Raw genomic sequence first — 16,837 nt, forward strand, 5'->3', positions numbered from 1 at the left:
TATGCAATGTGTCATTTTACAGATATTCCATCTAGAAAGTGCATACACTTGTTCACTAGAGGGGACAGAACTGCCGACCTGAAAAGACTTGTCTTGTTGTACACAATTAATTACCCAGAAACAAAAATCTTACCTGACTTCACAAGAGTGAACACTAAGCTCCTTGTGGAGAAGACCACTGGTCAGGTTATAGACCAATACAGATCCATTGCTGGTGCCTGAAAGAAAGAGACACAGACAGAGAGCAGTGCAATAAGTAAAGTGAGACAGACTGAAAGAGACAGACAAGAGGTCACATGCCATACAGTTACTTATCTTAGCAGCATCTAGCCTCCAGCAAGATCAGAGAACTGATGTGTCAGTGTGACACCCTTGTGTGTTCCTTGTCACTGCAGTAGGTGTGGATAGAGGAGACACATCAAACCCTGTGTCACTCTTCTCACAGCCTGAGAACATTGCACAGTTTCATTTGCTGCTGGAAATGGTACAACACCTCCATCCATCCCTAAACTCCATCTGATTAAATACAGCAGCTGACACTTGACACTTTCAGAAACATGTTTGACAAGGTGATGTTTTTCCACTGTTATTTATACCGTAACAAATGTTTACTTATGCAGCAAAAGTTCCAAACTATGAAAAGTTTTCCTTAAAATGAAGTTGTTTTTTCTTTTTTTTTTTAAGCAATGACCTGGTTGAAATTTAGAGTCAAAAATATTCATACTAAGACACCTGAGTGGGGAAACATTTGAATGATTTTGCATCTTCTGGACAATTGAAAAAGGTTTTATGTCCTCTACTCCAGGATATTAGAGCTTTTTGCTTAATTAGCTGATTATTTAATATGAAACGGTATAATTTGGACTGAAATCTTATTCAAATGTTTTGACAAATATGCAATAAAATCCCTTATTTGCACGTTCAGCTTTGAACCACAAAACAGTGACATCCTGTTTATTATATGGAAATTTTCATTTAAATAATTACAAGAGCTTTTTCGTGGTTTTTATAAAATGCCACTGGCAAGTTCTACATTAGTGGGGAAAAGAAGCAGTTCTAAAAAGCACAAAACAATTAAGGTTATAACCTAAGCAGGGAAGCTGAAAGACATAGCAATTAAAATAAATACTCAATTCAGGAGCACAATATTGCAGCAGGTGTGAAAGCAAATCAAAAGTCCATTTTTATGAGGTTTGCTTAACAAGGTTTGTGAGTTTTCTTTCTATTTTGCAATGAGCACTGGCAGGTGCAGCAGCACATATAACTCTATAATTTTCCAGAGTGTGATGAAACTGGGCTTACACGCCCAGTCCCTCCAGGAAGGAATATTCAGGCTGCAGTGGGCCTTAATATGTATCTTCTACACAGCCAACTTTTGTTTAATATAATGAAGAAGACCAGTCAAGCTGTGTCCAAACTTATTGCTAAGGGTCATGAATTAACACCTTGTATGTCGTTTGTTAAACCGGTACTAAAGTGTAATTGCAAAACTGTAAAGTTGCTGTTTAACTTGAAATTGTACATTGAATTATTTCTTGGGCCAGTACAGTCCAGAGTTTTGCTGCACACCAAGCATAAAGCCCCATGGCAACATCACTCCTAAATGGCTGCAGCCTTCCCTAGCCTGACAATGCACCCTGCCACACTGCCAAGTGTTCAAGGAACACGACCAAGACCATGAGGTATGGACTGAAAACCAAACAACCTAGATCTCAACCCAAATAAACGTCCTATCAAACAATGATCCATGATGCGCCAGCCTACATCAACAAGGACCAATACCACAGGACATTCTCACGTTGTGGCTGATCAGTGTAAAGTAAAAGTTACATTTCAATAACTTACTGAAGGTGCTGCACACCCATCAAGGCACTATCTGTACTTGCTTAATACGTATAAACCAGTAGAAAGTCTGCAACAGACTGATCAGGCTCACTTCTTCAGCACAGTCAATTTAAAATAAAACAATGGATACATTTCTTTTTTTTTTGGACGAGTCATTTTTAATTCATGCACAAAACAACCCACACATGATACAGAGGTGACTGAGAGCTAAAAGTTGGCATATTGATTGAAGTTGAGTTGTCCGTCAATATGAGATTAAAAGGTGACTATACAAGTTAACAAAATGGCAATGAGGTCGAAACACAAATCTACTGTTGGTTTCAGTTGGTTTGCCAAAACTAACGGTTATATTATGAAAAAGCAGATGCACTCAATGCACAATTATGATCAGAATAAAACACTTGCACTGTGAAGAAAAATCCTTTCTTTACAGCAAGACAGGATTTTTTTCCAGGATGGACATGCACATGTTTCACATCAATGAGGAACACTTCCTGATCAGAACTCCAGAGGACCATAAAATGCAGGTTAGCCTCAACAGCAAACTTCAGTTTGCAATTTGCTAAACCACATAAAAAATGGCCAGGCTCTATGGAATGATGAAGCAAAACTTAACCTCTACAACAATGATGGAAAAAGAAAAGTGTGAAGTAAAAAGGAACACCTTATGAGCCATAGTACACTAGCTCATCTGTCAGACATACAGTGCCTTTGTTTTGGCTGGGCCATGCATGATTACCAATGCAGCCTGGCAGCTTTCGATAATTTAACTGATGTCAGAAGCAACAGATTTAATGCAGAATTATAAAGAAACTATCCGTCCGCTAAGTTTTAGTCAAATGCATCAGGGCGGTCTTTCATCATTCAGTAGGACAATAAGCCTACACATACTGCCAAGCAATTAAACAGTTTTTCAAGGTGAAGAAGTGGAAAAGCTTTTACTGGCCAAGTCACTTGATGTTAATGTGACTCAGCTGCATTCCACTTGCTGCAGACCAGATCTATAGCAGACAGACCCCACAAGCAGTAAAAACAGCAGTGAACTCCTGGGAAACATCATCAGGAAAAATATCTGTGGGTTGAAGACTTTGTGCAGTCACAAAGTAATTAATATGACATATGAAATAGCACGGTTATCTATTCAGTTACTTTTAAATCCCTAAACTTTGGGAACCGTGTGTAAAAAGTGTTACATCTTATACACATTTCTGTCAATATTGTCACAAATCTACTCTAATTAAAGCTGTGACTTGGCATTTTATCTTAGTATCCATTATTGTATTTCAAATTGATGTACTTTAGTGCTGAGCCAGATGAACAAAATACAAAATGTCCAAATACTGTATTTCAACAGATTTCTAATCTGGTTTCCTTAATTAAATGACTGGTTTAATGAAAGTCCCAGAAATCCTACTCCAGATGATAGTATTCTGTTTGCTGCATCATGTGGTGCATTACAATTAAATTTGATACCAATACCAAAACCTAATACGTTTCGACATAAAATGCACTAAAAGACAGATCTGGACTATCCTCAGTTGAACTCAATTCAACAACTAAATGTGAGGAGGCAGAAGATAATGTGTACTGTAAACTTGTGGCTTTTAAAAGACTATTTTGTGGACTGCAAACCTAACTGTTCTTCCTTTTGAAAGACCGCTGGAGCTTAGAATGAAAATCTGTCAATCTGATAATTGTTTTGCTTTTTGAGGAACATGCCTCAGTAGCTGCCTTCTATGAGTACGTAGGTGTTTATTTCCTACATTTTTCAACTGGCAAATTCCTATTTGGCTGTGTTGATACTTACCTCGGCTCTCAATGCAGCTTCCTTTTCTAACCCAAACAATGCAGCAAAGAATTGCTGTCGGGCAAGCACAGATAAATAAATTAAGCATGCCACCATCAGGTGATTAGGAATGGATGTTAGTCTGCCAATGTTTGTGTACATGTCGCTGAAAAGGAAGCCTGTGGGCCTTCTACCTATCTGTAATTGAGCTGTCAGCTCTCCTACAGATTACAGCATTTTAAACAGGAAACCAGACAGCAGTTATTCGGGGTAGCTGGATGGCTGAACAACTTATGTAACCTTCCCTTAGAGGACTGAAGCAAGAAAGACTGTCAGAGAGGAAAGTGAAAGACGGAAACAAAGAAAACAGACACTGGAATCCCTTCTTTTTGTCTAACTGTAATGAAACTGTAGGTGGCAATTTCAACCCCCAGTGCTTTCACACCATCAGCAGAAGGCTCATCTCTTGCATTATTTGCAAGTAGAAGGTGTAAAAATTCTGTATCCTTTAGCTGCTCTTGTGATTGGTGTCGCATCACTGAGGCTCAATGAGTCTCCATTTCAACTAAGACACACATTAGGGAGAAACCTAATGCAGACTAGAACAGAGGCCAAGAAACTGAGCTTTATCTGCCAAACACTCATCCATGGATCACTCTGGATTTACTGATCAGGTGTATTCTCTGGTGTCTTGGTAAACAGGAGAGGTGACATATGCCAACACCTGCCAGAACACCTGTCGCAGTACCAACCTCAGTATCACTGCTGAAGAAGTGACAATTATTCATGCAGAATGACAGTGAGGCTACGTGCCAGAATTCAACACTCCAAATACAATTTGTAATGATATTTCAAATTATATTTTATTAGAACCATCTATACATTACTCAAGTACTAGCATAACCTAAAAAAACAAATTGATGAAAAGTTACTTATACTACTCTCAAGATTCAATTTTAATCAAACACACTTGAATTTTTTGACATTGTCTCCACTTTCAACAAAGATGATGTCTTCTATTTAAATCCCCAATGCAATTTTCCAGTCCTTCAAACTAACTATTCACAAGTCAAAATACAGGAAGTGGAACGAAAGGCGCATTTCGATAATGCAGCTAGAGACTGTTTAACTACTTTACTGTGCAAGATGACTATGGGGACTTGCTAAATGAAGCACATAGAAAACTTAATCGCCCTGTTCTAGTTTTAGATTCAGAGCGCCACTGGGAACCAGCTGTGCCAAGTCAACCCCACACCATCTGCAGCATGATGGGTTCCTCCGGCACCTGCTCCAGTCACATATTGATTGGGGGAAAAAAAGACAAGAGTCTGGCCGAGAAATGTTTTTGACATGGCTCTCCCTCTGACACACTGGCGTTGTTGTTTTTGGGTAGAGATGCTAGTTTGGCCTCCCAAGAAAAATGTGCAAATAGGAATTATTCTGAAGAGTCTCAGTTCCTTCTTGATTTCCATGGGGTGTTATTAGGAGGCACAAACCAAAATGTCTTCAGACACAACTGAAAAGACCTACAAACGATCAGAGCAATGGAACATGTGACGTCACGCTCAAGTGATGCGATGACACTCGTATCAAACCTGACCCATACTTGAAAAATGGTTGGGACCATCTCAGCAGGGACAACACTGATCTTATTGAAAAGGAAAGGGCCCAGATGCACGCAGCGTGAGCAAATGAAGAATGAGCTCTCAGAGAAACAAAAACCCAAACAAACAAAAACCAAACTACACACCTGAGACATAAATGCTAACACCAGATGAAGACCAGCAGTGGTTGTCCCTTTAGGTCCTGTACAGCTATTTCTTTCTTTTCATTAAGTAATAATGTGCAGTGAACTTAAGAGATCTCTGTGTACCAGCGTTGTGGACATGATGCATATATCAGAGAGGCAAAGGGACCCAGCAAAAACAGTTTGTTAGATGTGTAGTTTGAAGGTGTTATTATTCATCTGCTTGTCTGTGGGGTTGACGGAGGCGATGTATCTTTGAGGTAGGATTAATTTATGTGTGCTATGTCAAGGGACTCAGTGTAGCCTATTTTTCAGCTTGACAACTAAAGTGAAGGTTTGCTGCTTTGGGGAGAGCGGTATACCCAGGCCTTAAATGGAAATTTGTGCACAAGTATTATGAGTGTGTGCGCAGACACAGACATCACACAGCTACAGACAATTCTGCTCTTAATTTGCCATTCACACTGAGACTTTCATAATTTTATGCATCATTACTGGGGTGAGCGGAAAAAAAACTTTTGAAGAAAATTGCTATGCTGATCTAAAACTAATAAATCCAAACTTTTGCTCTCTCTCCCTCTCTCGCCTAGAAGCTGTCTTGTGGGAGTAATAACAGAGGCTGATACTTAAGATTAACTATATGCCTTTTGCATGATATGCTGAGACCGCACAGTCAGATTTGATGGACTCTTACTTACTCACTTTCTGACTCAAACCCACAGCAAAGATTTGTATATTCAGACATACTGGTGTGTGCATTTCATTTGAGAAGTCATAGTATTTTATTTAGCTCAAAGACGAAAATTTCTCATGTCAAGAGGGTTCAACAAAGCTGACAGCAAGAATAAGAACACTTTGCAACTCACAAGACAACATTTAAAAACAGACTTCAAATTATTTGGCACTGTAAGTGATATTCGGAATTGCTGACATTGAGATTCTGAAGAGCTCTAGTCATGTGCAGGTCCCTTTGACAGAACATTTTAGATGAGATTAGATGCTTTGGAGGCCTTGTTGACAATTTCCTGCACTGGTTTCTGTGTTTGACAGTTTGTGCTTCGATACCATATTTTAACAAATGTAATGATGGCTGCCAAAGAAGTAAAATTAGTGTTGAGCTTCACAAATTATGTGTTCGGTGCTAGTTTTCCACATCAAATTATGCATATTCCCAAGAATGTAAAAGCGTTTCTGTTGGTGACACAGTCTCTGTTTATGTATATAAACACTTTGGGACTGAGTATACATCAGAAATCAGTAATGAGTTCTTGGGTTTTGATTGTAGACAGGAAGTCATTGGTCACTCACCAAAAGACAGCTCTGGATACATCAATGAGGTACTGGGCTTTATTACTGCTTGAAATGAGGCCTACAATGGTTGTGTCATCTGCATATAGGGTGTGAGGGTAGCTAAATTATCTTCACCCTCTGTGGCCTGTTCCATGGGAAGCTCTGAATCCAGTGGCTTATGGCTGGGTCAGTGTTCATGTTCAAGAGTACTGTAAAAAGTTTTAGTAGCTTGGATTTCAGGTCTGACAGAATGATACATTCAAATGTTTTTATGGCCAGAGATGCTTGGCTACTGGTCTTAAGCCATTGAGGAAGGTAATCTTCGGAGAATCAAAATGATGGTCGAGAGTTTGAAGCACTGTGGGATTGTACATTGGCTCAGAGATGTGATAAATATGGTGGAAAATACTGGGGTCAATTGAGCAGGACATAGACTCAGCAAAGCAGGGCCAGATCTCTCCTGTCTGGCTCTGCTGCTTTACTGCTGTAGAACTTCTTGCACATTCATCCTCCTGGATGCAGGAGAGTGTCATTTAATTGGGAACAGGGGGGATTGGCAACTGCAATATGGTTTGGAGGATTTGATTTTATGTATGTGGGATGCTCCGATTATTATTGGGGGGGGGGTGCACAGAGGCATTTTGTGTTATCTGTTATGTTCTTAAGATTTCTCCAGATTGATGTGGAGTTATTGCGGAGCTGAACTTAGCTTTTGTTATTGCAGCACATAACTTAGATTTGGCTGCTCTGTATTGATCCATGTCTCCATTTATTTTGTAAGCCCAGCTCTTTTCTCTCAGTATAGGAGGAGTAATTCTTTTGTGAGCCAGGTTATTTTTTTAGCGTCATAGAACGTCAAGGTTTTGGTATTGGATACATATTTCCTTGCAGAACTTGATGTATGAAGTCACTGTGTCAGCACACTGAATGAATGTATTTCTGTTAGTGATGGAACACAAACACCAGCTAATACGGTTGAAGCAAATTGTCTCTGGAGGTCTGCATTTCAAACTGATGATTTCAGGCCGGGAGAGACGTAGTAATGAAGGATCATGAAGCTGTTGCACCAGTGCTGATAATCCATGAGACACAGAGTACCACCTTCTAAATTGGGGGATAGTTTGGCTAAGCTCTTGGTTGTGAAGATAGTCAAGTTAGCGGGCTGCTGCCTGATCAGAAACTGACTGCAAAAGGCTGAACGATGTCCATAGCCTCTTGTGATTTATCTTAAAAACAAAAGTTCATCCACTGTATTTTTGGAGGATCACACACTGGATATTATTAATGCTGGTAAGGCTGTCTTCTGAACCTGGAGAGGACCCCAGTTCTATGCCTTCCAGTGCTAGGTGTATTTCCTCAGGGTGGTGGCACAGCGCCATAGCTGCCATCTTGCCAACACAAGATCTAATCAAAATATATGACAACTGTGTTGCTTTTTGAAGTAAAGATGTGCTTGATTTAATGCCTGCCTTCAATAAATACCTGCTATGACAGTGTAAATTCAAGTAACATTCATCATTCAACACAAGAAAATTGTCTAGTTTCTTCAAATTTGTAGTCTAAGGCCACAGGTAACAAACAAATAAGTCAAATTAGTGCTTTTCCCTACAATCGAAACAGGGGAAAACCTAGAAAGTTTATAAAGTATTTGATCCCACCACAATCCTATGTCTTAAAAGGGTGAAAATGTCCTGAATCTGTCAATACAAGACATTTGGTTCAGTATGAGATGTCTGTTCGCTCCACCATGTGAATTAAACTATATCCACTAATGTCTGCATACACACATATATTTGACAGTTTATTTCAACAAGGATGTGTCCTCAGTGTTGACAAACCGAGATAAAGGCAGCATGACTTTGTATAATTCTTAAATTTTAAATTACACTGCTGACTTTAATGAATGATTCAATTATAAATATGTTGCACTTGATTTAACAGACATTTGTTTTTATATACTATACTTAGGAGCAGAGGTCAAAATCTTTACTTAAGGAAACCGCCATTGTACAAGACTTGCATCGCCCATTATGACATTGGCTGTCTTATATAAACAACTTGTGATAAAAGGAGCAGCCAGAGCAAGCTTCTCTTGTTTTTCAACAGGGTGACAAGTCCTGCCCATATGATTGGCTGCCTGAAAAGATGCACCAGTGCCAGCACCATTCAGAAAAGTTCAGAGATTTTCAACTAGACACATTTGAAGGAGATGCACAAAAAAGGGGAGCACTCTGAAAAAGGATGCTAGGTGCAGCGCTTCTTCTAGAGGTGGCCACATTCAATGACATACATTCAACTTTATAAAGAATAACTGCAAAAAAATTAAATGTGTGCTCAGAAAAAAGCGCATTAGATAAAAATTATGGCACTTTTGAATGTTTTCATGTTTCGAAATAAACAACAAAATTCTAAATTACACATTCTGAGCTATTACACAGCTAACACTGTAGTATAATATTTTTGGGTACAATGTGCTAAAAGTAAAAGATGATATAATCATGGCAAATGTTATTAAACTGATGAGTAGTGTTAAAACGTGAGAAATACATAATGATGAAACCTGCTATTAGACCGAGAGAAACCCCCCTGAAGCTAATGTTACATGTAGCTATGCCTGAGTAGTCTGAACAGAACCTCCTCACCAGCAAAAAGTGAACAGATCAATGAAGCGCAATAGTACAGGAGCAACATCAGCTTCATAGTCTCATTATCCAGATGGGGGCAACAAATAATAACAAAATGACTTGATTTATATAGATAGTTTTACAAATGATTTCCCTGAAGTTCTGTGCTGTTAAGTGAGAAAATTATACTGGTTGAATAATAGCAACCTTTGGTCCGCAGCAACTGCCACCAGCCTAATGTGCCTAAAACATTTCCATATACTGCATATACATACTCTTGCAAAATTTTAAAACTGTGTATCTGTATAAATGTACTGTATTTGTCTGTAGTCCCACACATTCAGAAGTGATCAAAGACAATATACACAGTATTTGGAAATTGTTGTTTGTTCTCAAACCAAGGAGTGAAAAAGTACTCAGTCAGCTGGAAGCCACAGGATTTTGAGCTAACTAGCTTATACACCTGGGGATGACAGGTTGCTTGGTCACCTACTTAAGTCCAGACTAATGTATCTCCAGAACTGATAAATGGACTATATGTATACCAATGTTATCCATGTACTTTTTCATCTTGTGCCACTCTCAGATCATTTTTCTTTTTTTTTCACCAACTTCTTATGAACTTTGTGTTTTGTGCTAATTAGCTCATATTAGCATGCCTATATGCTAAATCAGGATTAAGAATATGGTAAATATTACAACTGCCAATTGTTGACATGTCAAGGATATGAGTGACAGCATAGCTTGCTGATGTCAACATTTAGTCATAAGAACCATTGTAACCAAGTACAGCCTCAATGATCTATACTTATCCAATGTGCCATGTACATTAACATATTTAGAATTAGATCGTGCCTCATTCTAGAGAGTTTTGTGTGAGTGTATACATACAAGTGTTAGTGTGTCTGTTTGCAGCTCAAAAATGGATAAAAAATATTTTACAATTCATTTTGAACACATATGAACATTACTGACATGTTATGACAATTTGTACAAAACATGCACATTTTTAACAGCCTCTTGTTTCATAGAGTTCAAACATGCACTTTAAACTGACTGTTAGTGCAGTCATTACACGGGGGAAAAGAAGGTCTTCCCATACTGGTCAAAGACACAAGGTTTTTCCCACTGTGGATATACCGATGAGCTTTCCAGGTCACAGAATAACACAAAACTCTTCCCACACTAGCCACAGAGGTGGAGCTTTGTTCCAGTGTGGATACATTTATGACTTTTTAAAGTCCCTGAAGTATAACAGATAAGGGGCTGGCTCGACCTTTCATCTAACTTGACAATACAGTTTGTATGTACAATCCCTTCAACACTGTACATGTTTTGTCACCATTAATGTGAGTTAGCTGCACATATCATTCATTAAGCATTTACTAATGTTAAATTAATTTTGTGGTGTGACGCAGCAGTCATTTATCATTGTTTTTTTTCACGATCTGCAGCACTCACATCTCTGGTTTTAATGTGAAACAGTAGCAAAATTATGATACAAAAACAGATCATGATCCTGCCTTGGGAATTTTGTGGCAGAATCTGCATTCACTTGTGTGTCAGCGGTGCACTACCACCTACCTACAGCCAGAAGGGGTTGGTAATGGTTGATGTTTTTGGTGGTAAGCGGTGGACACATGCGGAGGGCAAATGGTGGCAGCGGCAGACCAGACAGCAGGCCAGTCAGCAGGAACTTCAACTGCACCTCTTGCTGATTGGATGATTGAGGAGGAGTCTCACCAGCTATCAAGGTCTGACCTAGAGGTAAAAGCACAGCACAGAAAGGATTGAGGTAGACATTATCAAAACTTATTTTTTTGGTTGCTATTTTATTATTGAAAGAATTATAAACATGATTTGCAGTGCTACCAGCACAAAAAAATGTCTATAACAGGTAGTTTTTCTTCCCTTTTTTTAATGAGCCCATATTATGTGCATTTACAGGTTTATTTCTATTTTGGGGTTCTATTACAATGTGTTGATGTGCTTCAATGTTCAAAAAAGATATTATTCTTTAAAACTGCACAGTGCTGCAGCACCTCTTCTAACCCCCTATCAGAAACAATCCATCTAAGCTCCTCTCTCTTTAAGGCCCCATTCCTGAAAAATCCAGTCTATTCTGTTTAGTCAGCAGACCAACAAAAACAAAGTAAAGCTGGTTACGAACCATAACTACAGAACTATTAGTATCGAGATGTATTCCTAGCAAATGAGGTCCTCACGAGGAAATAACCATACATTAAAATTAGTCGAGCTGATTTAACTGAGATGACATGCCTGGCAGCTAAATAAGATAGTATAAAAATATTATCGCCTGCATTAGACTTTTCATTAATGGTTCACTATAACTTTTTGTACAGTGCTCTTTGCTTCTGTGTATATCTGTGGAAGGACAGTTTCACTCTGTAAATAACTGGGGAGGAAGATGTGAACAAGACTTAGATGACTGCACTGATGCAAGCGTCTGTATAGATGTGTGCAACAAAGAAAGATACATCAAGAAACAAACAACAGCATCAACAAATAAACAGCATGAGACAGAAATGCTGCCCTAATTTTGTGCAGGTGTAGCTCACCCTAAAGTTAGCACTGCGGCACCATGTCCTCAGTACTTTCAGGGAGGCAGAAGTTAAAAGATACTGAAACAAACGTAATCTTTTATAGCATTGAGAAAAGTTTACAGTTATCTCTGCTTCTCCCTTTTTCTTAGAATTCTAGACACCTACTGCTTGTTATAAAGCTCATTAGCACTCAATTTAGCCTCACCGATCTAATCCAAAGTTGTTCTTTGGCTGAAGTGGAAAAGCTCGTAAAATCAGATTTTAGCTGGAGGCAGGCAGCAGAAAAGAACCAACTTTGTTCATTAAGCTGTGGCCGTAGTTATCAAGTTGGGCTTTTTTAAATGATATCTAGTATTTAGTCGTTGGTTGAGGCAATTAAGTCACATAACCTTATTTTACACAGGAGTATCTGAATTCTTCATCCAGTTAAATCTACCTTTTTGATTTCATTGAATTCCAAATACCAGTCATTCATAAAATTTAACAGCACTTTCCACTCCGATTCCTTTAATACTTTGAAACACCCTGGTATACATTTTAAATGGAAATCATCTCCTTGTGTGTATTTGCTGCAGAGCTACAGGACATTCTTCGAGGATGCAACAAACCTTGAACTTGTAACTGGTGTTGGTTGAAAAAACCCTTTGGTTTTCATTTGATGCCTCAAAATGTCCTTGTTTACATTAAAAAATTTAAGATCTATCTAAAGAAGTGTCGCTGCAGCTCTAACAAAATGAAGTGAAATGATGATCTAATTCCAAATAAACCAAATCATACATGAAATAGATAGCTGTGTGGAGCAATGACAATATGCAGTGAAGGCATATATGGTTTTCTAGGTGGCAACTCTTGCCTATCGCACTGACTAGTTTTCCAATTGCAGTCTTATGCCCTTTTTGTATCAGTAAATCTGCATTCGAGTTCAACAACAAGCTACCGTTTTTAGCAGCATTTTAGTCGCATTCCCTCATAACCAGAACTTTAGTCAGCACCTGTCAGACACAGCTACTGCTCCAGGCAGTTGCTGGCTCTAATCATTATGTGTATGTGTGCATGTGAGCAGTGAGAAAGTAATATCCTGTCCTTTTATACCAGCATAACCACTATGGCTTCACCTCCCTAAGGTCCACTGCAAGTCTGCCTGTTGCAGGATATAAAAAAAATTACAATAATAAAAAGACGTAAGAAAAAAATCCCCTCATTACTATTTTATACCACACTCATCTTTTGATAGGCAGTTCTCTTCTAAATCAACAGAGAAGAGAGAGAGACAGAGAGTGGGTGGAGAGAGAGAGAGAGGGAACACATCATAAGGCAAAACATAAGACAGAAAAGTAAGAAAACGTGAATGAGAGGAAAGGCCAAACACCCATGGGGTTCTTTGCGCAGAGCTGCTCAGACTGGGGAATAATGCCGGCCTATGTAGTGCGCATAGGAGAGACCAGCAGTCACACTTTAAAGCACAAACTGACGGGGTGCCCTGAGGCCCACACAACTCACAAATGTACAATAAAAGATATAAGTCATCCTTCTATGGAGAGACTGAGAAAGCTTGTGCTGCAACGAGGAGTGATACATGTGACATTTTGCCTTTGAAACGTCAAGCTGTGTCAGCGCCGTGATGCGTATGGAACACCAAGCTGTGTCACTGTGGTAATGTGTATGAAACACCAAGCTGTGTCGTGGTGGTGATCGTACCAATCATGCTGTTGAGAGAGAGATCCTGAATCCTTTTCTGGTTTGGGCCCAGCGGAGCTCCACAAAACGACACGGGAGAGTAGAGAGGCGACAGGCCCGAACTGACACAGAAGGAGAGAGAAGAATTTCACTCAAAAATCTTACTGCAAGCATGAGACATATCTGCTTTTGAAACCAAGTGAATGAGGAGTGAAAAGTGAATATTGCTTGTAAATGTGATCTGCTTTTAATAAACTACTGATCCACAGCAGTATTTTAAAACAATGACATATGTATGGATATCTTGTATTGATTTGATGCTGTTCAATAAAAAACAGAGATGATTTTTAGGAAAAAGATTTTCCTGGCTATTGCAATCTGTGATTGGCTCGATACAATCAGGACTAGACCTGTAATTGAGCAAGTGCAGTGGAGTGAAGCGTCTCAACCGATCTTAGTTTAGCCGTTTCACTGAGCGAATTGTAATTCACGTCAGTAAATCAATCCAAACGGAAAAACTCTTTTTTTTTAGCAAAAATCAGACAATCAATTTAGAGCAGTGTGAAAGAAAACTTTCACAGTTGATTAGTCCTGGAATAGAATGACCACCGGCCTGAAGCTTCAAGGAAATAAATTCAAACAAGACCATGATGTGAAAATTCAAAAAGCAAAAAGTATAAACATGCCATTTCTCTTTTGTTTCATGGTTTAGATTTCTCTGGCTTGCCTAGATGTAACTGGTGTGTTCACACACAGAAATCACTGTCTCACACAGGAAGTCGACTTAAGAGAGAAATACAAAACTGTCTTCTTGACAGCAGCAAGGGAGTGCTCCATCAAAGGACAGCAGGGCTCATCAACGATAGCCAAACTCCCTGCACCTCCCACCTGCGCCAATCACGAAGAAGACCAAATTTAGGTCAGAGGATTATGCAGTTTAAAGTCAGTTTAAGTTACCTGCCAAAGTAGTCAAACTTTTAACCATTACATTTCCCTGCCATATCAGACACAACCTGCAAAAGTGTAATATAACTTTGCAGAAGTATTTGGGTTTCCGTGTGTGTGTGTGTGTGTGTGTTTGTGTGTGCGTGCATGCGTGCGTGTGTGTACCTAGGATTGGCAGCAGCCCTGCCGGTGTAGGCTTTGAGCTCCCACAGCATGACTCTGCCATCGCTGACCATGAGAGCAGCGCTGTTTTCGTTGACGGGACATATAACCATGCGATATGGCCGGACTGTCTTCGTAACTCGGATTGCATCACACTGAGAACGCAGGTCATACACAAGCTCCTGGACACTCTGTTCTGGGTCTGAGGGACAGATGGAGTAATAGAGAGAGAAAAATGAGAAACATGAGATAAAAGTGACAGAAAGGTAGAGAGACAGAATAGGAGAGTGGACATGAGAAGGGGAGTCAGAACAAATTGGTGAACATGTCAATGGAAGGGGACTCAAGAAACCGGCAAAGAAAAAATGTGAAAGACGACATTGAGTAGATGTTAATTATAAAGGGAATACAGGTAGAAAGAGGAAGGGAAGTAGATAACAGTAGGAGAAATTGAGCGATTGAGAACCCAGAAGACAGTTTTTGAGTAAGAAAGGAAGAGGAGCAAAGAAGAGAGACAGCAGTAAGGATTTAAGGAGATAAGAAAAGAAGACAGGAATTCAGCAAGTAAATGAGAAGGTGGAGGACACAAAGAGAAATGTCAGGAAAAAAAGAAAAATGAATAGAGGGATGTGGGTGTGTGGAAGAGATAGCAAGCCAGTAAAGCGAGGGAGAGAGACAATGGCCTCCCATTGGCCTATAACACTAAGTCAAAGATAAATGAGACTGTAAGAGGCTAAATGCCCACTGGAGCATAGAAAAAGGCTACAGGCTCTGAGTGCAGTGCAGTTTTGGTTGAATAGATGATGACAGGAGTGATAGGGGTTTGTGAGTGAGTACAGTACTACCAGCATGTGCTATATATGAGCAGGTACACCCCCGTGAAGAGGTTTCATACCTGCTGCTTCTTCTGGAGCGGCAGTGGAGCGACACACTCGGAGAGTGATACAACCATTCTCATGGAGACAGTAGAGGGCATCCCGCTGAGCGCAGGGAATCACCTAAAAACAGACGACAACAGAGACAAAGTGGGTTCATAATTAAGCGTGGTAACAGTAATACTGAGATTTAGGGTTAAACAGATTGTCTTGTGTTTGTTCTAAACACTAACTATGCCAATATTGTTTCACAGAATGAAAATCTCTAACATAATCATAAATAAGCGCATGTGTAATTTTTCTTAATAAGGTACAAACACGGATGTAGACAAAGCTAATCTATATCAGGTTTTAAGCATTAACCTCAGTTTATTACGTTTAACAAGGGCCGAAGTAACCATAGTAAATGGTCGACTGATTGACAGATATGCTCTAATCCCACCAAAATGTGTAACTTTCAGAAGGAGAAAGACAGAGAAATAGTCTTCCAAGATTAATCCACTGTTTTTTGGCAGCGGAAGGAACAGACAACTTGTGAACACCCCTACATTTTCAAAACATTGAACTCACCCAATCTAATGGAGACTGCTAGGTCTTACTTATTTAACATCTACTGAATGTTTACTCGGACTCGGCTCCAAATTATTTGACACCATGTGAAAGAATTCATTGATGTGGCTGCAATTTGTTAAAAGGGATGGACAGAAAGTCAATTGTGAAGTTTGCAAACAGCAGTTTCACAGCTTAGCAACCAATAGGGCATATCATTTAAAAAGGAAGACTAATATCCTCAGTAGTTCTCATGCTGGGATCACGAGTTGACATCGTTCTATTTAACATATAATTTAAATGATCTAACTCAACTTGTTTCAGTGCGCAATATATTACAAACACCTTCCACTATGGTAAAATTATATCACATAGTAACCATGCAATCTGTACTCATTTACAATAGCCACTGGGGCAGATCAAAACCTTTATGAAAGTGAGCATTTCAACTTTACAATGATATATTGCATTTGCATTAAATGTATATATTATAGTTACTGTACGCTTCATGTACCTGATAAACTGGCAACTGCACATTGTTTAAACCTGACAGTGGAGCCTCTACACTCCAGCATGGACCTTTGCAAAGCTGTGTCATCAGTCATGCAAATTGGCTGTGTGACAAGCACTTTATAACTCTTAGAGAAGGGAGGTGGCGGCTGGACAGAGCCTGGGCGGCTGAGTAATACACCTCTGCTTCTGCTCCCGGTCACTTTAGTACTTACTCCTTGACTACAAAGACCTGTTCTCCACAATATGCTGTTTAACTGTGG

At 39.4% G+C, this 16,837-nt stretch overlaps 1 protein-coding gene across 1 annotated transcript in view; it reads right to left on the reverse strand.

The window, feature by feature from the left end:
- wdr11 (WD repeat domain 11) overlaps positions 1-16,837 on the reverse strand; it is a 68,728-nt gene that overhangs the window by 39,342 nt on the left and 12,549 nt on the right. The window contains exons 7-11 of the mRNA XM_023275156.3: positions 15,536-15,638; positions 14,644-14,842; positions 13,555-13,655; positions 10,877-11,053; positions 134-218 (exon numbers count right to left, since the gene is read on the reverse strand). Coding sequence (XP_023130924.1) covers positions 134-218; positions 10,877-11,053; positions 13,555-13,655; positions 14,644-14,842; positions 15,536-15,638 — 665 coding nt within the window. The remainder of the gene's footprint in view (positions 1-133; positions 219-10,876; positions 11,054-13,554; positions 13,656-14,643; positions 14,843-15,535; positions 15,639-16,837) is intronic.

The sequence above is a fragment of the Amphiprion ocellaris genome, chromosome 16 (genome assembly GCF_022539595.1).
Source record: "Amphiprion ocellaris isolate individual 3 ecotype Okinawa chromosome 16, ASM2253959v1, whole genome shotgun sequence".
Classification (NCBI taxonomy): domain Eukaryota; kingdom Metazoa; phylum Chordata; class Actinopteri; family Pomacentridae; genus Amphiprion; species Amphiprion ocellaris.